This window comes from Suricata suricatta, chromosome 11, assembly GCF_006229205.1.
Source record: "Suricata suricatta isolate VVHF042 chromosome 11, meerkat_22Aug2017_6uvM2_HiC, whole genome shotgun sequence".
In the NCBI taxonomy this organism is placed as follows: Eukaryota; Metazoa; Chordata; class Mammalia; order Carnivora; family Herpestidae; genus Suricata; species Suricata suricatta.
The window spans coordinates 6,767,968-6,792,446 of NC_043710.1; the positions used below are offsets into that span (position 1 = coordinate 6,767,968).

The 24,479-nt window shown below is 43.7% G+C and overlaps 1 protein-coding gene across 2 annotated transcripts in view; it reads left to right on the top strand.

Annotated features, from left to right (window-relative positions):
* The window catches only part of MAJIN (membrane anchored junction protein), a 24,703-nt gene extending 540 nt beyond the window's left edge, over window positions 1-24,163 (top strand). For both annotated transcript variants that reach the window (XM_029957295.1, XM_029957296.1), the window contains exons 2-11: window positions 8,158-8,275; window positions 12,626-12,671; window positions 15,594-15,669; window positions 15,836-15,961; window positions 16,831-16,862; window positions 17,182-17,273; window positions 18,477-18,540; window positions 22,258-22,330; window positions 23,114-23,231; window positions 23,817-24,163. In XM_029957295.1, coding sequence (XP_029813155.1) covers window positions 8,175-8,275; window positions 12,626-12,671; window positions 15,594-15,669; window positions 15,836-15,961; window positions 16,831-16,862; window positions 17,182-17,273; window positions 18,477-18,540; window positions 22,258-22,330; window positions 23,114-23,231; window positions 23,817-23,862 — 774 coding nt within the window. In that variant the 5' untranslated portion in view covers window positions 8,158-8,174 and the 3' untranslated portion in view covers window positions 23,863-24,163. The remainder of the gene's footprint in view (window positions 1-8,157; window positions 8,276-12,625; window positions 12,672-15,593; window positions 15,670-15,835; window positions 15,962-16,830; window positions 16,863-17,181; window positions 17,274-18,476; window positions 18,541-22,257; window positions 22,331-23,113; window positions 23,232-23,816) is intronic.
* Window positions 24,164-24,479: the final 316 nt, after the last annotated feature.

Sequence of the window (24,479 nt, forward strand, 5' to 3'; positions counted from 1 at the left end):
CCCTTGGCCTTTTGAATCTTGGCATCTGCGGCCCCTTGGCCTTTTGAATCTTGGCATCTGCGCAGGGGGAGAGACCCAGCCTGCCCTGCTGTGCGTCCTTGACTTTTCTCAGCTTCAGTTCCCCCACCCCCACCCTCCGCGTCTCTTCAGTGAACCTACCACGGGATCCCAACAGTCCCCCAGATGGCTCTTTGGCCCGCTGGTGGGCATCTTAGAATTGAGCACTTCCCGATGAGGACTTCACATCTTGCTCCTCAGAAATGGACTTTCTAGGGGCGCCTGGGTGGCCCAGTAATTGAGCGTGGGATTTTTTTTTCCTGATTTTTATTTATTTTTGAGAGACAGAGACAGCGTGAGCCGGGGGTGGGGGGGGGGGAGGGTTGGAGAGAGAGGGAGACAGAACCCGAAACAGACTACAGGCTCTGAGCTGTCAGCATAGAGCCCGACCTGGGGCTCGAACCCACGAACTGTGAGATCATGACCTGAGCCGAGAGTGGACACTCAACTGACTGAGCCACCCAGGTGCCCTGAGCGAGGGATTCTTGATTTCAGTTCAGGTCATGGTCTCCGGGTTGGGGAGTTCCAGCCTCACTTGGAGCTCGGCTCTGACGGTGCAGAGCCTGCTTGAGAATCTCTCCCTCTCTCTCTGCCCCTCCCCTACGCGCGCGCGCGCGCGCTCTCTCTCTCTCTCTCTCTCTCTCTCTCTCTCTCTCAAAAAATAAATTTAAGAAAAAAATTTTTTTAAACTTATTTTCTAAGGCGATTTTTTCCAGGAAGTGGCACTTTTTTTCCCCTCTTCCATTAGCTGCTCAAGCAATTAGGAATCATCTTTATTCTCTCTCCCTCCCCTCCCCAGTTTAAATCACAACTAGACATCTCCGCAGGCATCTTTCAAGCCAGTCCTTTCCTCTTCATCTCCACTTTTGTTCCTGTAGACGAGGCCACGTAATCAACTCCTGCCTAGCACCACAGGCCTCTCCTAGCTGGTCCTGGTCCTTTTTTATCTGTTCTTGTTCTGGATTATTTTCCACATTACAACCAGATCTATAAATATGTGTCCTGTAACTCACAGCTGTGTGCTCATTTTTTTATTATGCCCTTTAGTGCCTTCCTATTGCTTTTAGGATAGACTCCACAGTTCATAACCTGGACTATAATTAAAGACCGTCATCACTTCTTTACCTATACTTTCTCCCTTGATGATCTCGTCTGTTCAATAGCTTCATGTACCACCTAAACACTGATTACTTAAATTTACATTTCCATCCTGATTCCATACCCTCTCAGCATACCCACAGGAATGTCGACTAGGCCTCTTAGACTTAACCAAAAAGAACTATTGAGTTTTCTCCACAAATCTCTTTCCTTAGAATCCTTCCTCATCTCAGAAAAGGGTATGTACCATCCTCCCACCTAATAGCAAATGCTGAAAACATAAGAACCGCCCTGGAGTCCCACATCGAGTCCATCAATCTAAAATATACCCCAGCGGCGCCTGAGTGGCTCAGTTAAGCGTCTGACTTCAGCTTGGGTCATGATCTGGCAGTCTGTGAGTTCGAGCCCCGCATCGGGCTCTGTGGTGACAGCTCAGAGCCTGGAGCCTGCTTCGGATTCTGTGTCTCCCTCTCCCTCTGTCCCTCCCCCGATTACACACTGTCTTTGTCTCAAAAATAAGCAAACATTAAAAAATAAAAAATAAAACAATACACCCCAAATCCAGCTATTCATGAAGACTCCCCAGTCAAAAATCAGCATCATCTTTCCACTGGACTACTACAAAATTTTCCTAATTGGTTCCCTGCTTCTGCTTTTACCCTTATACAGCTCATCTTTCTAAAACATGCAATCATTTCATTCTTTATAAAACCCGTAGCATAAAATTTGAACACTTTACAATGGCCTATAGGCCTTCCATGGTCTGGTTTCTTCCTGTCTGACTTCATCTTCCTCTATTGTTTCCCTTTTCTGTGCTCCAGTCACACTGACCTTTCTGTCCATTAAACCACCCAACACAGGGCGTCTGTGCTAGCTGGGTTTTTTTCCTGCTTGGAATGCTTTCCCTCTTGACTTTGCATGGTTGTTCAACTTTCCATTAAGGCCTCAGCTCAGTGGTGATCTTGTCTGGAAAGTCTTCCCTGGCCGCAGTAGTTAAGCAGCCTCCCAGTCACTCTTTACTATAAAACTCATTTATTTTCTTTATAGTACTTAGGGTACTTCAAATTACATTTATGCACTTAACGTGTTTATTGTTGCTCTCCACACCTGAAATATAAGCCCTTAAAGACAAGTTACCATATCTCTCTTATACTCTAAACATACTCCAGACAGTGCACAGTGCATGGTAAGGCTCACAACGGTATGCTGACGGACTCATTGCTTATCTGCATAGTGTTCTCTCAAAGCACTGTCCTTTTTGCCCACTCTGTTCCAGGTTACTATACTTTTTCTTTTGAAAGCGCCATGCTCTCTCCCAATCGAAGACTCTTACGTCTTCTGTTTCCTGTACCCACCTCAGACGCGCTCTCTTTTTGTGCCTCCCTAACTCACACTCATCTCTCAGGTATGAGTCTTTTACTTAGAATGGGCTTCCATGATGTCCTTTCCAGGGTTAGGATTCTCTGTATCATGTTTCCATATCACCCTCTACTTTTTTGTAGCAGTCATCACACTTAAAATTATTTGTAAGCTTTTTGCGGGTGAGGATCAAGTTCTTAATCTTCTCCACTTCATCTGCAGCACTTCATTTCTGGAACATTGTAGGCATGTGAATATTTGTGAGCTGAATGAATGATTATTGAATGAACACGAGATTGAGAGGCTCACATTGGGTAAAAATTAGGAGAGCAGTTAGCATGGAGGATGAATTAACTGAATCTAACTTTCCTACTTCAGTAGAAGTTTTTGGATCTTGTGAAACAGGTCTAAAAAAGCTTTATATATACACTGAAAGTGCTTTAAATATGAGATTTGTTTGTTTGCTAAGGCCTATGGTTTGATGGTTTTTCAAAGTACAAAGCTTTATGTTTCTTACTGATAATAAATGATTTTGTTATTTTAGAGCTAGGCTTAAAATGTAAAATACAAAGAATTGAGGTTAATATTGAGTCTAGGGCAGTTCATAATCAGTTGGACTATCTTGTAGAAATATATCTGAGTTTTAGTCTTGCCCGTGATGGCCAACTTAGATGATCTCTTCAAGCCAGGTATATCTTTTTGTAAATACAATTCTTATCTCCCTCACTGCCTCACCAGAACTGGATTAAAGTTCATAAAATATTTCAAACTTCCTGTATGAAATTTTTTCTCTTTACAGAAAAAGTAATTTAGTTTTCTTATTAACTTAATTTCTTCAGAATCTCCCATTGTTTCGTGGCAAGAACAAAGCTGTATATTTTAGAAGCTTTCCTTTCCTTTCCTTTCTTTCCTTTCCTTCCCTTCCCTTCCCTTCCCTTCCCTTCCCTTCCCTTTTTCCTTCCCTTTTCCTTCCCTTTTTCCTTCCCTTTCCTTTCCAGTAGGCTTTACATCCAGCACAGAGCCCAAGGCAGGGCTTGAACTCATGACCCTGAGATCAAGACCTGAGCTGAGATCAACACTTGGGACACCTAACCAACTGAGCCACCCAGGTAGCCCTGAAGTTTTCTTTTCACAGTTTCCTATTTCAGTCTTCTGTCACTAAGACCCTCAAGATATGTACATCAAGGACTCAGAGTTTTTAGCTCTTACAACAGAGTTTTAGCTTTTACAATACAGTTGTAAAAGATGTTCCTTTCTCTCTACCTAAGGATATTCTCTAAACCGTTTGCTCTTCTGAAACTACTGATGCTTCTCCCCCTCCCCCACGGTTTTATTTATTTATTTTAATGTTTTAATTTATTTTTGAGAGACCAAGTGTGAGCGGGGTAGGGGCAGAGAGAGAGAGAGAGACATAGAATCCAAAGCAGACTCCAGGCTTTGAGCAGTCAGCACAGAGCCCGACACGGGGCTTGAACCCATGGACTGTGAGATAATGACCTGAGTCGAAGTTGGCAGCCCAACCAACTAAGCCACCCAGGTGCCCCTCCCCCACGCTTTTAAATTTTCTTCCCTACATGTACTGCTTCAGGGCAACTCACCCAATGATGTAACCAAAAATTAAATGTCTCTCCCTGCCTTCAGTTTTATATCCAAATGCTTTTTGGGTTCCTGGGGTTGGTAGGACATTTAGAATGCTGCAGTGATTCAGTGTGATGTGAATGCTAATAAGCTGATCATCCTGTAACAAGCCAGAACTGCTGGGCAGGGTGGTGAGATGAGTTATCGTTCTACTGGCTTTCTAGAAGAAGAACCACAGTTCTAGACCTATTGACTAAAGCAGTTTTCCCAATAGCTTTTAGGATGGTTGAGATATAAATGGAAGAGGCACTTAGATGCAAAGGTAACTTAGGAAATTAACTTAGACTCCTTTCTGGTCTATTGAGTTGTCTACTAGGCCTTTTGGTTTCACTTTAGGGCATTTTCCTACCTCTCTGTTAGAAACTTTAGTGACTCCTCACTTCTCAAACAAAACAAAACAAAACAAAATCTGACACAGTTCCAAGGGAAAATCTATTTCTGAGCAAATGCCAAGAGCATTTTAAAGATTGTGTTTTACCAGAAAGAGTAGGAAGAAGCCTCATGAGAAGGAATGATATCAGTAAACATGAAAGTGTCCTGGGTAGTCTTAGATCAGTCTCTTCCTGTCCCATCCCATATCTTAACACTTTGTTTTCTTTTAGAGAGGTTACTCTTTATTGAAAAACCTATGTGTAGAGCACTACAATATGCAATTATACCTGCATTATTTCATCAACCATCCTAGCTACCCTGCAAGGTAAAGAAAACTGTGATTAGTTCCTTTTGACAATGGATCTTGAAGACAAACAAATGTGAATGTAAGCCTTTAACACCCCAAGAAAGAATTCTAAGGACATTTAATCAGAAAAGCCTGTATTTTGGTTTGATGTCTTATACCCCAGATTGAGTTAGTCTTGAGTCATCTACAGTTATGAGAGTGACCAGGGTTACAGTTTAGTAAAGTGACTGACAAGGTATTGCGATGTAAGGGAAAATGTATGGACCAAAGGAATCAGCAATCTTGGGGAGTGCTAATCCTGATTCCAATGTGAGATATAAGGCACCTCGTGGAAGTTATTTCCTTCTTTGGTGAAATTCCTTGCTTCTCATACCATCTAAAACAAACAGCGCTTCCAATTATAGGCAACAGGAATCTCTGTTTGGAGAGAGAGTCTGAGTATACTTCATTAAAAAAATTTTGGGGGGAGGTGCCTGGGTGGCTCAGTCGGTTGAGCATCCGACTTTGGCTCAGGTCATGATCTCACAGTTCGTGGGTTCCAGCCCCGGGTCAGGCTCTGTGCTGACTGCTCAGAGCCTGGAGCCTGCTTCAGATTCTGTGTCTCCCTCTCTCTCTGCCCTTCTCCTGCTCCTGCTCTGTCTCTTTGTCTCTCAAAAATAAATAAACATTAAAAGTTTAAAAAAAAAAGTACAAAAGTTTTAAAAAAGAGAAACTCTTCAAGCCTGTCAAAACAGCTAATGTTTATGTAATACTCTAGAGTTTACGAAGTGCTATTTACAGCATAATCTCACTTAACCCCACAACAATTCCAGGGGCAGATGGGATCCCCATTTGTAGATGTGGAAATCGAGAAATGGCAAGGCTAAGTGATTTGCTCAGGGTCTAATGACTAATAAGAAGCAGAGGGAAAAAAAAAGAAAAAAAAAAGAAGCAGAGGTAGGACTCAAGCCTTGATCCTCCAGTTGCACATCTTCTGTCTTTCCAACTAACGCAGCATACTGCCTCTGAACTTTTCTTGTTTTAATGGCATCATGTTTTTTGATCACCTAAAAATGGATTGAGAGTGACCCTCCTTCATCTATTAAGACCCGATATTGTTCTCATGACTACAGTACCTATGTTGGAAAATAACCCTGTGAAATCTTTGAACCAGTAGTACTACGTGGTTGTTTTGGATTATGCTGTCTAATCTTTATTTTCAAATGAGGTAATTAGTGCGTGGTTGTTTCCGAAGCAGGCAGCCAGCAATTAACAGGCAGGCCCCAGCCAGAAGAAGGCTGTTGTTACCTCTTTCAGACAGCCACTGCGGTGTGGTACATGAAGTTTCCTCTCTGGATTGTCATTTCCAGCAAATGCCCTTCATTTCCTTTGCTCTGATCTCCCACCCTCAGCCTGTGGTGAGAGGCGCCTGCATTTTAGGAAAACTCTGAATAACTGAAAGCTGGATTTTTGTGGCAGCAACTTTTCTGGCAGGTGGGCTCCCTTCCTACTTAAAAAAGTCATCTTAGCATCAAAAACACCATCAAACCTAGCTGGGTTCCTGCCATGCCTTGGGCATGGGAATCAGCAAACTTTTTTCCCCCCCTCAGGATATGAACAGTCTTTCCCCTCTGGTAACTTTGTCGTTGGCACCAACTATTTCTTTTCACTTTTGACTGCAGTTCTAGTCTAAATAGTCTTATGGGCTCTGGCTCCAACCCCTGTCATTCTAATCCCAAGCCGCCGAGATCAGACACTGGGATATCTCTTTACTGGCAGCCCCAGACGTGAACTTTGGAAATTGCGGGAAATTCCATTCTTTGGGCATGTAGCTCTTCTGACTCCACCATACAAGAGTTTTCCCTGCTGAGTAGAAATAGTACTGGGGTCATATGGAGGAAAGAATAATGAAAAGAGTCCTTTATGTGTATATAATATTTTAGTACTTACAACATGATTTATATTCATTATCTTTTTTTTTTCATCCTAAAAACCCCAGAAAGCAGAGTGGAAAAGTGGTTAAGAGCATCAAGTCTGGCTTCATATTACTTCATTTTGAAACCCAGTTCCAACATTTATATAGTTATTGGGGAGGTTACTTCATCTCTCAATGCCTCAGTTTCCTTATCTATCAGATTTAGGCTATTAATCTCAAAGGCTTGTTTTAAGGATTAAGTGAGATAATATACGTAAGGCATGTAGAATAGGGTGTAACAAAAAGTTATTGTATAAATAAGAAAATCAAGGCCCAGAGAAACTAAGGAGGGATACTGGAGCTGAGATTCAAACCTAAATTATTCTTTCTTTGTGTTTGTTCTTAGCTACCTCTGACATCAGTACTTTGTGTAGTGTGTGGGTAGCTTTTATTCTCAGGAACTCTGGACCTCTCATCTCATTATTTATTACTTACACTTCCATATGAAGAGACAAAGTGCAGGGTTTATTATCTCTACAAGTAAAAAGAGGCACAAAAAAGTCCTAGTGACTTAGAAAACCACTAATCACTGTGGTTAATTCTTACTTTTTAGTGTGTACCAAATGTCCTCTTGGAGGAGAAGAGACGTGCCATTCTTTTTCCATCTTTCCCCTTTGCTGACTTTCCCTCAGAGGACCTTAAGTGGACAGAAATTCTGGAATAGGAAAAGTAAATCTAGTTAAGTGCTAACAGGGTAGGAGGCACTCTTGTGGCACAGGGCAGTCTCACGACTGGTGAAAAGGAAGAGTGGTCGAGAGGTCAGGAAGGTCAGGCATTCCTTGGCGGCACTGGGAAGCGTCAGTGTGTCCTTATTTGCTGCATTAGCTGTGGCAGGACGGTGTGTTCATCCCTGAACGTCACCTAAAATTCACAGCAGAGGTCTTCCTAATTGTGCCACCTCTTGGTACGTTTGGATTGTTTCGTTATTTGACTTGAGTCCTGTTCATATTGGCCTAGATTCCAAGGAAAGTGGGGACAAGGGAGGAGAATAGACTCGAGTGATATTTGGGAGATAGACTTACTCCTAACAAGAAGCTTGTGAGTCATCAGATGTTGGTTATCACTAGTCTCATGAAGAGAAGTGACTTGCGCAAGGTTGTGAGGTAAGCTACACGACTCAAACTCAGGTCTTCTGATTGTCCCCAAACACCGTGTATCTTCCCCGTGCACACCGGAGAATGGCCCAAGTGATCAATGTAGGTGATTAATGTAAAAGCCAAGCCCGGGGCATAGGCAGTGGTGCTGAGTGTTGGACATTTCACTCATGAAGAGATGCTACAGATTGGGCAGTTTCTCTTTCCCGTACCATAAAGAACGTAAGGAACCATCTTTACCTTTTTAATAATTCTCTAATATTTGTATTTTATTTTAGGCTATCATTTGGAAGCAATGAGTTTAAAACCCTTCACCTACCCGTTTCCAGAGACGAGGTTTCTTCATGCAGGACCCAATGTGTATAAATTCAAAATCAGATATGGCAACAGCATCAGGTAATTTTGAAGCTAAGAGAGTAGCCTTTGCAAATACAGGTTTGTACGTTGCCATGGGTCATACCTTCTCTACCTTCACCCTGTCCAGGATACTGGCTGAATTAGCATCTGGTAGGACTCTGTTTCCCACGTATTTTATTTTATTTTATTTTAAGTGTTTTTATTTGAGACAGATGGAGGCAGTGAGAGTGGGTGAGGGGCAGAAATCCCAGGCAAGCTCCATGCTGCCAGCACAGAGCCCAACAGAGGGCTCAAACCCATGAAACTGTGAGATCATAACCTGGGCTGAAACCAAGAGTCAAAAGCTTAACCGACTGAGCCACCCAAGTGCCCCTGTTTCCTAAGTATTTTATAGTCCACATATTATTATTCATGTAAATTTCTAAATTAGTGATGGCATACCTTTGGAGCAGTAGTTCTCAAGATTTTTTATGTCAAGATCTCTTTAAACTTGAAAGATTATCAAAGATCCCAAAGAGTTTGATTATGTGGGTCATACCTGTCAATATGTATCATATACAGATTAAAACAAAAAAATTAAAATCAAATACTTACTCATTTAAAAATAATACATCATTAGGGGCGCCTGGGTGGCTTGGTCAGTTAAGTGTCCAGCTTCAGCTCAGTCATGATTTCATAGTTCGTGAGTTTGAGCCCCACATCAGGCTCTCTCTTGTCAGCACAGAGCCTGCTTCGGATCCTCTGTCCCCCTTTCTCACTGCCCCTCCCTGATTATTCTCTCCCTCTCTCTCTCTTTCTCTTTCTCTCAAAAAATAAAAAAATTTAAAACAAAAAATATATCATTATACTAAGGAAAATAAATCAATCATAAAGATATATATTATGATTTCACTCATGTGGAATTTAAGAAACAAAACAGATGAACGTAGGGGAAGAAAAGGAAAAATAAGATAAAAACAGAGGTTAGACCTTATACTGTATACAGAACTTAACTAAAAATAGATTAAAGACGTAAGCTTAAGAGCTAAAACTATAAAACTCTTCGGAGAAAACAGGTTTACATCATCATGACTTTGAATCTGGGAGTGGTTTCTTAAATACTATAGCAAAAGCATAGGCAACAAAAGAAATTCAATAAATTTGGACTTCATTAAATTTTTTTAAAATTGTGCATCAAAGAACACTATCAACAGAGTGGAAGGACAACCCACAGACGGGAGAAAATACCTACAAATCATACATCTGGTAAGAGTTTACTGTCCAGAGTGTAGAAACAAGTACAACCCAGTGCACCTGGGTGGCTCAGTCGGTTAAGCATCTGACTCTGGATTTCGGCTCAGGACATGATCTCACAGTTTGTAAGTTTGCGCCTTGAATCTGGTTCTGCGCTGACAGTGCAGAGCCTGCGTGGGATCTCTGTCTCCCTCTCTCTGTCTCATTGCCCCTCACTGCTTGTGCTCGCGCTCTCTCAAAAATAAACACTAAAAACAAACAAACAAACAAACATTCAAAGAAAAGAAAGAAGTACAACTCCAAAACAACAAAATAAACCAGTTTAAGAATGAACAACGCCTGGGGCACCTGGGGCGCTCAGTCAGGTGACCGACTTCAGCTCAGCTCTTACCCTTGGAGCTGGTGAATTTGAGCCCCACATGGGGCCCTGCGCTGACAATGTGGAGCCTGCTTCAAACCCTCTGTCTCCTGTCTCTCTCTGCCCCTCCCGACTGCTTATGCACACACACTCTCTCTCTCAAAAATAAACATTTAAAAAAATAATAAAAATGGAAAAAGGATTTAAATAGACATTACTTCAGATGAGATATACAAATGGACAATAAGCACACAAGAAGATGCTCAGTATCATTAGTCACCAGGGACATGCAAACCCAAACCATAACAAGATGCCCCTTCACACCTACTAGGATGGGTATAAAAAAAAACACTCAGAAAATAACAGTTGGCAAGGATGTGGAGAAATTGGAACCCTTGTATAGTACTGATGGGAATATAAAATAGTGCACCTGCCATGGAAAACTCTTTGGCAGTTCCTCAAAAAGTTAAACATAGAATTACCATATAACACGGCAATTTCATTCCTAAGTATGTGCCCCAAAGAATTGAAATCAGGGACTCACGCATATGCTTGTACAACAGTGTTCATAGCTGTATTATTCGTGATAGCCAGAGGATGGAAATAGCCCGTGTCCATCAAACTGGTGAATGTATAAACAAAATGTACTTATCTGTGTGGTATATTATACAGTGGTATATTATTCAGCCATCAAAGAAATTGCAAAAGAAATGAAGTTCTGATACATGTACAACATGGATGAACCTTGAAAACTTCATGCTAAGTGAATCCAGGAACAAAAGGAAAAATATGATTCCACTTCTATGAAATATTAAACAGGAAAATTCATAGAGACAGAAAATAGATTAGGGGTTTCCAGGGGTGCGGTGGAGGGGAGAATGAGTATGATGTTGGGTAATGAGTATGATGTTTCTGTTTGGGAAGATGAGCTTTGGAAATAGTGGTGATGGTCGTACACTGTGGTTGTGAGTGTAATTAACACCACCGAATTATATACTTAAAAATGGTTAAAATGGGGGCGCCTGGGTGGCTCAGTCGGTTAAGCCTCAAGCCTCGGCTCAGGTCAGATCTCACGTTCGTGGGTTCGAGCCCCACATCAGGCTCTGTGCTGACAGCTAGCTCAGAGCCTGGAGCCTGCTTCCGGTTCTGTGTCTCCTTCTCTCTGGCCATCCCCTCTCATGCTCTGTCTCTCTCTGTATCAAAAATAAATAAAACATTAAAAAAAATTTTTAAAAATGGTTAAAATGGCAAATTTAAGTTATATGTATTTAGCCACAATTTTAATATTATCTATTAAGTGTTAACACATTCTTATTAAAAATGGCCAATTTTCCAAGACAAAAAAATTAATGAGAAGACTGGCATTGTTTTAAATTTTTGCAGATCTCATTAGACTGGCTTATTAGAGGGCTGATAGATTGTATCTGCTTCTGCGTTCAATCTGTTGTGGATTGTTTCTTGGTTGAATTATATGAAAAAAATCTAGCCCCATACATACGTATTTGGGAAATGCAGAAATATATTAATAGCCTTCGCAGATTATTGTGGATATTCTTTGACCCTACATTAAAACTTAACAAGCAATAGTTGTTTTGTTTTGTTTAATGTGGTAGTTTTTTTAAAGGTTAGTTGCAATACGGAATCTGAAATTCTATCAGTGAACTTCTTGGACTCTGCTACATTAAAATCTATTGGCCTGTCTTGTTCTGTGAATGAATCTTTTACCTAGGATGATTTGTAACATAATGTGTTTCATTGGTCATTTGGAAAATATTGGCTGACTGACTTATATAGATCATCCAAATGTCAACACATTTCATTATACAATATCAAAAAATCATATCTATTAATATCACTATCAATCTTAGAAAAGTATTTAAGTGTTTGAAAGTTGTCAACCTCACTGGGGTGGATTGAGTTTTCCAAAGTCAGATTTTTGATTGAAATCCCAAAATTCATCATTGACACAAATGAATACTGTCGGTTGCTTTGCTTGAATTGATAAGCTCACTGTTCATTTTTGACTAAATTTCACGTTCCTGAATCTGAATAAAACAACTATAGTTTGTCTGTTAGCTGATCATTGAAATAAAATCCCATTTCAGGAAAAGCAGCTAGTTCAGTTTCCAGCTTCAACTGTTAGTTGCCCAGGTGCTTTTCCTGCAGGCGCCCGTCATGGTTTGGAGTGCAGCGGAAGCACATTATGAGTACTTCCCACTTTATCACTTCATGTATTAAAAAGGACATGTATTTAAGGGTTGACATTTTATAATCTTGACTGTGTGGCAGTCAAGATTACCACAACTGCTAGTGCACTTTAGTGTAACTGGCCAGATTTGTGCAAAGGCACCAGCAATTTTGCCTCTATTGCTTTTGTACTAATGATTATAAATGTTAACACAGCAAAAAAAAAAAAAGGCAAATAACACCTTATTAGTATGAAAATACCTTGAAGAACACTTGAAAGGGTCTTGAGGACGCCTGGTGATGCACAGACTACACTTGAGTACAACTAGTCTAACAAATTGTTGACTTCCACAGGGAGAATTTCAGGTCCTGGCAGGTTAATGAAGATATTTTGGTTCAACCTTCTACCAGTTCTCAGACCACACCACCTAGGTGATCACTTCTTCCCATGAACCCTCAGTCAACACACACAGTTGTTACTTAGTCATGTTTCTGTAGCTCAGTGGAAGTGTCATTTCTGCTCTACGGTCTACTCTCAACAGACAGTAGAGTCTACGGTCTTCAGAGCTCTCCTTCTCAGCTTACTTATCTCTTGTTTGTTTACCTTCTAGAGGGGAAGAGATAGAAGACAAGGAAGTCATCCTCAAGGAGCTGGAGGTAGGGAAAAAAGCAGACAACTTCTGGGAGTTATTCTTTAAGTCAAGGATGCGTCCATATCCAGGTTTTAATTATTTCCTGTGAACTGAGTCATAGCCTCTACTTGGTCACTTGGCTTCTCCCTGCCATAGTCCTCTGCAAAGAAACGGAACTGTTTTTACAAGGAAATTAAAGCCTGTATCCTTCCTCAGTTCTTCTAGTTGAAGTGTCAGCACCTTTGAGGCCGAGAAGTATATTGTTTCCACCAGGGTTCCCAGCCGTCCACAGCTCTCTTCTGTGGCGTGGCAGCTGGCGTGGAGAAAGCTCCTGGAGGGCTGCCGCCTCGCAGGGCTCTGGGAAGCCTCACCCTCCTGACCACTGCCTGCGACTTGACGTTCAGGAAGCTCAATTGTAAATACACATACAAGACTGCTGTGTCTTCACTTTAATTGGAAACATTTGCAAGTGCTTTATTCCCACCTCATTTTCATTCCTTCTCTACCCAGTTCCTCTACAGGAGGAACACTGAGCAAGGGAACAGCTTTGTAAATTGGTGATCCTGTTGGGCGAGGACTCAGAGCTCTGGGCGCTGGCCTCGGATTCCAGCCCTGGCTGAGCCACTGACTAGCTGTGCGGCCCCCCAGCAAATCGTCTCTGTCTCTTGGTCTTAGTTGCCTCATTCGTGAAATGAGAGTTCTGGACTAGTTTATTTCTGTTCTGACTTCACAACTCAGTCATTTGTAATTGTTCGGATTTATAAAGACATATGCCGTCACATTTCAAAGAATTTGAATACAATGAAATATACAAACATAAAACTATGAAACCAAAAATTTGAGTCCTAGCCTTAAAGGTATCCTAGCAGTTTGCAGGAGTGTTAAAGGTACATTAAAGTCTTGCAGGAGATCAGAGACACTGTTATAAACAACAATTATTTTAATATAGAACCATGACAGTTTTCTGCTTATTTTAATTGTACACAGAGCAGAGTTCATTTCACTCTGCTTCAGTTAGCTTGGGCAGGGAAAAGCTCAAGGCAGCCGAGTAAAGTGGAGCGAGCGTAGACCTCCGAGCCAGTCACACCTGGATTTGAGTTACGTTCTGCCTTTACAATGAGACTTTGGGCAAGTTACCTGCCTTCGCTGAGCCTGCTTACTCACCTGTCAGCGAGGTTGATAAGCAGGGCCTGTTTTCAAGACTGTGGCTCGGGTTAGAAGTGGGTGTGGTGTGTGCAGCGCCTGCCGCACAGTGGCTCAGTGCGTGGTAGCCGGGGAACATCTATACGTTCATAACCAAAGTTTCCAGGGTGCTTTTTATATGGTCTTGCCCTCAGATTTTAGGCAGATGTTCTCATCTTTCATGTATTCAGAAAGCATTTGTTGATAGACAGTGTGCCTAATGAGCGGTTATGAGGGTAAGCCCTGGAACCCCACTGCCTAGGTTCATATCTTGGCTCCCCCATTACTTCCTGAGTAACCCTGAGAAAGTTATTTCACCTCTCTCTGTCTCAGTTTCCTTATCTACAAAATGGGGACAATAGAAGTGTCTATCTCATAAGATTTCTGTGAGTGTTAACATGTATAGAAATAGTAATACTGGTCATTAGGGTTATTCAATAAATATTAGCTATTAACTGTATAAGCCAGATACTATGGTAGTGTAGGGAATAGAAAGATCATTAAGACACCGTTTCTGCCTTCTGTGAGCCAAATATGAGGAAAATCAAGCTTAGATGAAATGACAAAGCTCAGACTAAAATTCTGATTTTTTTCTTATAGAAATCCAGCACTTTTTTTAATGTTTATTTATTTTTTGAGAGACAGACACAGAATATGAGCAGGGGAAGGGCAGAGAGAGAGAGGCAGACACAGAATCCGAAGCAAGCTCCAGGCTCTGAGCTGTCAGCAGAGATCATGACCTGAGCCAAAGTTGGACGCTCAACAGACTGAGCCACCTTTTAAGTTTATTTATTTTGAGAGAGAGAGAAGATCCCCAGCAGGCCCTGACAGGGATCTCAAACCCACAAACTGTGAGATCAAGACCTGAGCTGAAACCAAGAGTCGGGTGCTCAACCGGCTGAGCCCCCCCAAGTGCCCCAATCCAGTAGTCTTTTTATGATGCCAAATTATTTAGTTGGTATACACTAATAAACATAGGTTAGAGACTAATCAATCGACATTTTATATTTTCTTTTTGTAATGTTTATTTAGTCTACGGCCATACCACCCTGAACGTGCCCGATCTCGTCTGTAATGTTTATTTATTTTGGGGGAGGGGCAAGGAGCAGAGAGAGAGGAAGAGAATCAATCCCAAGCAGGCTCCACGCTGTCAGCACAGAGCCCAACATGGGGCTGAGATCATGACTTGAGCCAAAACCTGAATCAGACGCTTAACAGACTGAGCCACCCAGGTGCCTCTCAGTCAAGATTCTAAAAGAGTAGAAGAAAAGGTTGGACTTAAGCTAAAGTAAAATAACTATGTATCAATAAATACCGGTATTATTCATTCATCCAGTGTACGTTTATTAAGGCTGACACTATATAAGGGATGCTAAGATAGATCAGGTGTATATTCTAGCTCAAGGAGATTTCTCAATAATGAAAATAAAATGTGTGGATGGAATGTGGTGAACACCCATGACTAACTACTGTGAAGTTTGAGACTACTAGTTAACTTCAGCTCGGGGAATCATGAAAAACTTGCTAGAGGAGATAGCTTTTGAGCTGCACCTTAAAGGATAGATAGGATTTGGACATGTGCTGGTGGGTAGAAAGGACCTTTCAGAGGGACCAGGACAAAAAAGGAGAACCAGAAGGGATGTTTAAGGAACAGCACATAGTTCAGCTTTAATAGAATGAAGGTTTGCGAAAAGCAGTGACAGGCATAAATGGAAAGATTGGCCAGGACTCGACAGTAGTAAACTCATCTCACATTTTTTTCCAGGATTCTATTCGTGTGGTCTTGGGAAACTTGGACAATCTGCAGCCATTTGCTACAGAACACTTCATTATATTTCCCTGTATCCTTTCATACCAGGATAGAAATAAGCTACAGGTCACATCGTCGATTCAAATGGAAGCAGCAAACCCATAGGCAAGACAGGGATAGGAGAGGGTCTTATCCCTAAAATAGTACTCAGGGATTCATACTGACCGCTTTCTTCACTCCTTAGCACCATTTCTCAGATAAAAGCAAATGGGAGAGAGTGTCCCACCTGAAATTCAAAAATGGGGAAATCGGCTTGGTCCCCTATCCATTTGTTTTCACTCTGTACGTGGAGATGAAATGGTTTCATGAAAACCTGTCACCTGGTAAGTAGAACCATGGAGGTTTCAGTGGTGGAGGAGAAATAGGGAAGGCCGGATGTCCATGGGTTAGCAGTGCAAGGTCAGCATGGCACAATGGCCAGCCAGACTGGGCCCCAACCCCAACAGTGCAGAGGTTAGGAGCCAGTGCTCCAAGCCAGATGGCCCGGTTCAAATCCTGGTGGATTTGCCACTTAATAGCTGTGTGACCTTAGATGAATTACTTAATCTTTCTGTGCCTCCTTTGTGAAATGGTGAAGAATAATAATAGCACCTATCTCCCTGAGTTGTTAAAAGGATTAAATACATATTAATTTTGGTGGATGGAAAGTAGTACAAAATCTGACTGACAGTAATCACTCAGTGAAAGAGATCTCATATAAAAATACTTCCTTCCATTTTAGAGTATTCAGTAACTTTTACATTAGGGGTATCTTAAAGGCATCTCTCAGTTTTTAATCTCTGAAGGCCATTGCTGTTTTTACTCGTAGAGGGACAGATGGATTCCTGCCAATTTGATTTGGAAAAGATTGCAAAGGCCTTGCCTCAAAGTGTCTCCCCAATTCATTTGTCACTGATGTCTAAAGCTCTGCCTTTTTTCTTTTTTACTGAGGATCATTCCTTTCAAGTGGCATATCATTAGAATATAATATAAATGTAATATGTTTGACCTTGTAGATGACAATAGTTCTTTAAAAAATAGGGGAAGAGAGTTTGAAGACCCTGTATTTCTAGCAAAAGCGGTACCAGGCAGAAAGGGGAAGGGTGTACATAGAGCTTTTTGTCTAGGACCAGCTGTAAGAAATAAATGGTAGCTAGAAATCCAGGTGAAACAGCATCTTGATCCATTATAACCTTCAAATTTCCTGTTGTAGGGAAACCAGTAAATGACAGTTCTCTTGGATTGGTAAGTTGGCCTTTTCTATACAAGATGAAAATTGCATTTATTGCCTTTTCTTGTACGAAAAGTCCTGCTCTTGTCTCTTCCTCTTACTTTGCCCCTTGGTTGCTGCCTAGGTCCAATCAGAATTGTGTACATGAGACCATCTTTTTCCTCTTGGCTAAATCTCTCAGACTGTCTCTAACAGAATGTCCAGCCTCCCGTGCAGAGCTGGTGTTACAAGTTTCCGTAGGCAGTTTAGAGATAGGGTGTTCTCTTCCCTGCGCCCTCAATGACCTGGGAGCAGCCCTGGAAGAGGAGTGACGGGTCTGGTTCCTCTGTGAAGGTGCCGGCGGAGAGGAGAGCAGCGAGAGCCGTGATGCGGAAGCGAGCCCGAGTGGGGGTGTCCAGCCCCCCGCCCCAGCCAGGGCTGGACAGGTCAGTGGTGCGGGGAGAGTCGAGATCCTGCATCCTCGTTAGACTTTGCCAGCTGTTGCTGCCCGTCGATTCTGTCCTTCACCGAGTCACTTTTTGCCTGTGGGCTTCATTGGTACCTGCCCATTTCCAGGGGTGGACTAAGGGAAAGGGGCAAGTTGATATTTGCAATGTAGTGTGAACACAGTTCCTTCCTCAACAAAATAGGATTCTTCTGTTCATCAAGACAAAGACTGCGAGGAAATGTAATCAGATCTAGTCAGTTGAATCCAACACATAATCAGTGAGCACTTAGTATGGCCACACTAGCAGAAGGCACAAGATTTAAGAAGTCCGGGATATTATATAAGAACACATAGAGACCCTCAAGAGAGTGAGAATAAAAAAATAAAATTGTATTTTACCTACTAAGTAGTAAAGTTTTAGAAATCTCCCTTTAAGAGAGAATGTAAGCTAAAATGTAAATATGTGCGAGAGGGTCTGTGTCAGTGATTGGGGAAGATCCTGCAGTGTTGGGGTCAACGTTGAACACATCCGATGCTGACATTGCTCTTGTGGAGGCTACTTACTTATTCTTTCCAGTCTCTGTCAGGGACAGAGTGAATGAGATAATTCAGTCATTCTTACTAGCACCCAGAGAGAGCAACTGGAATAATCCAAGACGTGGTTTGCTCCCCAGCCCGAAGTGCTTTCGGCCCATGTGCACAGAGAGCAGCTGTTCCGTTCCTGGGGCCGCGTGGGCAGCAGGAGCAGTGAGCGTGGGCAGTGAGGGGACCGAGGCCTCTGCCCTCCAGATGCACATGTCAGGAAAGAGTTAGGAAACGTCTTTCCCAGACAGGTGGAATGTGAAGGTACTTGAAAGTGTGAAGCTTTGCTCAGTTCTATTTGGCTGAATTTTCCATGGAGATGAGGCCTCACATCTTCCCTTTTGCTGGGTTGTGATGCAGTCAAGTATTTCAAAATCTGATTACCGGCTGTCAATCACATTCTCCCTTTTTCAACCCCTAGATCCTTAGATGTTTCAAACTGGGATTCTGCTGTGAATTGAAGCAGCACCCAAAGAGAATTTGGCCACACAATTTATTCTGTAGGCCAGGAGTGGTATAAAAATAGCCAACCTGCTGAAATATTCATTTAGGCCACATTTGCTTAAATGTGATGTTGCTGCTGCCAGTAACGTTTCCTGGGCTTCTTTCCCCACCCCAGGGCCAAGATGGGGATTTCCAGCCAAGGCCCCAGCAGAAAGAGGCCCCTAATGGAAACCAAGAGGGTAAGCACCGAAACGGAGGCTTGGAGGCTGGCGGCTGCTCCTGCTCTGTAACAAGTCAGGACTCCTGTTGCCAGCAGCACATTTTGGTTCTGAGTACAGACTGAACTGGCTGAACTCATTCTTGGGTCTCACCATCCAGCAGCCATCCTGCCCCTGCCGCAGCCTGCCCCCGGGGGGTGGCCGCATGGTGCACTCATCCATGAGTCCTTTTGTTAAAAGGCCTTTTCTTCTCAGCTTAAAAAGCTGCTGCTTCTACTCTGCGGTGAGCTAAGAAAAGAGGGCCGTGGAATGGTGGTGGATCCGGCATAGAGTGTTTTCATTTTAGAGAACTTTTTGCCGTCATCTGCGCTGGGGTCTGAGTCTGGGAACATCTGGTTTTTATAGACAAGCTAGGTATGCATCAGCATGGGGTGCTGGTAAGAGACCGGTGCACCCAGAGCCGTGAGGGGCTGGCCCCGGAAGCGTTTGGTTTCATTTGCGAGGCTTATTCCCCATTTAGATGCTCCTGTATCTGCCACTCTTCCATCTCAGGGATTCTTTTCTGGTAGTCTGTAAGAGCGCCCTTTTTCTTTTCTTCCCCTCTTGAAATAGCTGTTATTTGTGCCTTTTTCTTACTTTTCACCTATCTCTCCAAAGTAGCTCTGACCTTAAGTATTTATTTATTTTTATTTTTTTAATGTTTTATTTATTTCTGATACAGAGAGAGACAGACCATGAGAGGGGGAGGGGCAGAGAGAGAGGGAGACACAGAATCAGAAGCAGGCTCCAGGCTCTGGGCTGTCAGCACAGAGCCCGACGCGGGCTAGAACCCATGAATGTGAGCTGAAGCCGGAGGGTTAAACCACTGAGCTGCCCAGGCGCCCCTGGCCTTAAGTATTTAAACACGCCCAGTTCACCTCCCTCACCTTCCCAGAACCCGTGGCATGATCAGTTATGCAGTAAATATCTACATGCGTGTTTATTTGACGAACTGACTGTGTGTCTGCTGTGTGCCAAGGGCTAGAGATCTCATGCTCTCCCCTGAAGGTGCCAACGGTGGAAAAAGCTAGGCAGACGGTTGTTGATAGATGTGCTACATGCGGAAGCAAAGGGACCACAAGGAGACCCTCCCTCAAACCAGCTGGATGTGAGGGTGGGCTCCCAGAGTAGCTCAAAGAACTAAAGCCAAGAAGGAAAAGTACAGTGCGTTTGGTGACTGCAAGCCAGTGCCCCTGGAGCTTAGTTAGAGTCCAGTGCTAGGAGAGGTCAGCACAGGCTGGATCTTGAAGGACGTAAGACCAACTTTAGGGTTTCCCCTAAAACATTTTTTAAGTAGGAAGGTAAAGTGATTTTCATTTCTATATGATGATTTTGCCTCCTGCTTGCAAGGTATGGTGCTGGGGTGCACCCAGACATGAAAAAGCTGGGTTTTCTTACAGAAATTTATTGTTTAGTTGGGGGGAAAGGGAACCCTTAGGAACTCAATCCTCTGCCTCTGTGGGTAGGGGCAGGGTACAGGACCCGTTATGCCCTGGCCAGCTGGCCCACTGAGCTGTTGTAGGCAGATGATCGCCTTCCTCTGTCCCATCCTTCCAAGAGGGAAGAGAAAGAAACGAGAAAGTACAGGCGGAGTGCATGACGCCCCGGAGAACAAAGACGCTTTATACAACCGAGATAATTACTATTAAAAGAACATTCCCTTCACTCTCTATCCTTCATACCTTCCTATTCTTAGTTTGACACCTCATCTCCCTCAAGAACAGTACCCGCAGTTTCTTACTCAACATAATTACCTCTTCAACTCGATACTAGGTTTAGACAAAAACTCTGAGCACCAAAAAAAAAAAAAAAAAAAAAACCCAACACCAAAACAAAATCCAAAAGGAACATGTTTATTGATTTTGACTCAAAGCCCAGTGATGATCTCTATTGTAGACCCTGTTCCCAGAAAGAGGATTTCTCCTGAATTAGAGTGATCACAGTGGCTCTCAGTGTGAGTCACTTGAGCTGGAAAAATCAAATTTGCCCCTATGGTCCAATGCTTAATATTTTCTCTCCCCTTTGGGGTCACAGCCAGTGTAGACTGTCATGTCTGAACATGACGCCACTGGGAGCTGGTACAGGGAGAGCCTAGAAGAACACGGCACATATCTGAACAAGGTCTCTGTTTCATAAGAGGTGTTTTGGGGAGAATGGGAAGGAAGGCAGGCCCATTCCCTCTGTTACTTGAGGTGCCAGACTAGAGATCCAGACTTGGTAAGGATAGAGAGTGGGGGAGAGCAGATGAGTGGGCCAGAAGTAAAACAGACTGTGTGTAGCTTTTCTTTTTCTTTTTTTTCTTTTTTTTTTGCCACCTCTGCTTGAACTGTACTTCTATTTTTTCCTTTTTTAAAAAAATGTTTATTTAATTTTGAGAGAACACGAACCAGGGAGGTGCAGAGAGAGAAGGGGATAGCAGATCTGAAGCAGGCTCTGACTGATAGCAGAGAGCCCAATGTGGGGCTCAAACTCAAGAACTGCAAGATCATGAGCTGAGCTGAAGTTTGACGCTCAGCTGATTGAGCTGCCCAGGGGCCCCTTGAACTGTGCATCTAAGCAGATCTGGCCCTGAAGATTGAGAGGACAGTCTTGTGTTGGGTTGTCAGTGTATTATTACGTCTTGTCGGATGCCCCAGCTGGTGCCCTTGGTCTTATTTCAGGCTGTTTTTCCTTCCTTGTGACATTTACCTGAGGAGCCACCGGTCAGGATTTGAGGAGGGCACAAACGCGAACCTCTATTGCGAGGGGAGTCTGCCCTGGCTGAGAGATCTTTACCTCTGTCCTCGGGCCTTTGACCTGTCCCCATGGCCACCCTCAGTAGATGCTTTCATAGGGCCAAGGCAGCAGAATTTAAGTTCCAAACAATAGTTTTCTTTAAAATTGTAAGAATCATTTTCTCAAGCTAGAAGCCAGAGCTGTGCCCTGTCAATTCCATCTCCACCCTGTGGGGACCGCAGCCGGAGACTTAGAGGGGGCGAGCATTCCCCTTCACTTGGGCGGGAATATGACTCCGGTAGCAGCCTACGTGTCCTGAAATCGAGGGTTTATGGAAAAGGTCATCTCGGAAGTACAGCTCACGCTTAGGATGGACACTGCGTCCTAGCTTTCCTAGAGGGCTATCACACCTCTGCCTCGCAGACCCACCGTGCTAGTCCGCAGTCCCTGGCTGTAGAATTCTTCACCAGCACAATGGCTCAAGGAACTTCCTGGCACTCCTAGGTAGTCAGGCCCTTTTCAGGAGAGGGGAGTGGCCAGTTAACAGAGATTCCCGAAGAAAATATATGAACCGTGATTCTGAATGTAGGGGTGTCAACTGGAAATGTGGGCTTTGAACCAGGTAATAGGATGTCCCCCTCAAAGTATTAAGAGAAGTTCTGTAAAGGAGTAGTCTAGGGAGAACACTGACTTGTAGCGTGCTGGCCGCTTACGCCGTAGCCGTGTTTCCGCTGCCCCAGTTCTAGCCACACTTCTCTGCTTGCTTGTTTAAGGCTGTGCCTTTGTGCACCATGTCCTGTCTAAAATGCCCTGCTCTTGCTGACCATCTATATGATAAAATCCCACTCGCCTGTCAGGGCCGCATCCAGATAGCACTTTCCCTACGAAGTCTTCTTGACTAACCGCCAACCAACAAATAGCATTCAGACTACCAGGATGTATGGGAGTAAAGTTTAAATCATTTCTTGGTCCTCTTTTTATCAGAACAAGGAAAGAAAAACCCAGCAGGAATGGCAGGAGACCCCAGCATTTGATGTCCCTGACGTCCAGGAACAGGGTAGGTTCTGGGAAACTCATTCTCTTTTAATAATCGTCCTGACCTCTTTAGTTCTCTGATGAGCAGAGCAGCACAGAGCTCTGAGTCTGCGCACACTTGCTGGGGATGGACCCTGCTCCCATGGAGACCCCTGTCGGCCATCCTCTGGTCTGGGGCCCCGCCCTCAAATAGTAAAAGCTCACTCAGCTCCCAGGAGAAGTGAAAGGGAATGATGCATGTCCTTCCTGTGCTCCTCATGGTGAAACTGATGCTCCCACTATTTGAAAACATTTCTATATGAGCGATAAGTTTTACAGAAAAGTTGGGAGAGATGTGTTTCACTGTACTGTCTCGTTGGAGAGTAATCTCTGGGAAGCCGTCTTTCCTCCTCTTCCCTTCAGGGCATTAATGTTAATATTGAAGGTGCAGTTCATGACGTTGAGCACCCATGATGTTCAGCAAGGGCTGGAAAGGTTGGTAAGGTGTCCAGCCTGAGAATTTGGTACGGACCGTAGTCATCACAGATGCAGGGATATAAGCACAGTTCTTCGACAGTTGTCAGTCCATGAGAAAACATCATGGTGGGCGGACTTGAGCTGGGTGAAAACCTCAGGGGCCCAACCAAAAATAGTCCAAGGTCAGAATAGCATCTTACCGAGCTGAGATGCAATTGGGAAGGTCAGAACAAACAATTCGCCTGGCTCCAAACAAACCTTGGTGTGAGGCTGCCCTTGGCCTTTACCGGATGTCATATGAAAGTCACTGGAATAACACCTTTTCCCTGCCTGAGTGTTTTCCTTGCAGATTCTAAGTCGGGGGGCAGCCAGGCAAGGCAGATCATCCCCCCGTTACAGCAAAACAACCCAGCTCCACCCGAAGGACCCGCAGAGCTGGGAACCAATGGCTTCTTTGCGTTTCTAAGGTAGGACAGATTGCTCTCCTACCATTAAAGTGAGACCCAGAGCAATCTAGCTCCAAAATCTGCCTCATTGAGTCTCTGGAGGAAATTAGAAAAGAAAGAAGATTACCTGCAGAATCTCTGTTTATCCCAGGATACAGGATGGCAATGAGACGGCATAGGGCCCTAACAGAGTCTAATAACACTGTGTCTTGTTTGTCTTTACACAACCCGCCCGACCCCAGCGTGCCTAGCATTGGACCTTGTTCCGTAAATGCTGCTTAAACAGAGACTGTTCTTGTTAGGTCGTTCGGATGCTTTGGTTACCAAAATGTTTTTCCATTCTCTCTGAATCTAGACGGTGTCTTCAGAGTCCTTTTTGCAGAAGACAGTTAGCAAATCCTTTATCTGTCTAGAGCTCAGCCGTCACATTGCAATCTCCTTCATGCGTCCCTCCTGAGTTTACTTGAATTTGGGTGCCTTTCAAATGCTGCTCCAGACTTGAATCCATTCAGTGGTTCCCCAAAGCAAAGGTGTCCTAATGGAGCCCTCACGGGCCTGGGAGAAGGGACCTCTGGAACCTCACCCACACTGTTCTCCTTCCTGCAGCTCTCTCTTCCCGTTTCGCTATTTCTTCGGACAGAGCAGCCAGTGAGCCTTCCAGACGCAGCAGTGGGAAGAGTGTCCTCTTGCAGTGACTCTTCCCATTCCATCCTCCATGTATGATGTTCCGGTCAAGGGGATGCGGGCCCCAGACTCCCTGAGTCCCCTTGTGGGTTTGTCCTATTCTTTGCCTCTTTACAGTGGATTTTTTTTTTCAATTTAAAACACTAAGAAAAGAATAGAACTTTTTACAATGTTCTAGTCTGAGAATTGTACTGCTCTAAGGTCCAGTTTAGGTCTTTCATCTCCAGCACTTAGGATCCTAATGAAAATAAATTATTTATGAACAGCTATTGACTGAGTTTCATGAAGTAGAGAGAGAGCAAACTCTTCCCTGAAGATACAGGGAAGCAATGCCTGAACGCCCCCCCCGCCCCCCCCAGGTCGGCCTGGTTCTTGTTGGCGGAGGCTTTGGATGGGTGGGGGCTGCACCTGACCGCAAACTAGCCTCCCGGCCGGGGCTCACAAAACTCGGCTTGTAAGACTCGAGAGCCCTGCTGACCCTCAAGAAATAATCTATCCCAGTTCACCCAGTTTGGCCCCAAAGTGCACCCTCGGTGGACAAATGCTTCCCGCTCACCTATCCCTCTGGCTTTTGTCAGTAATGCG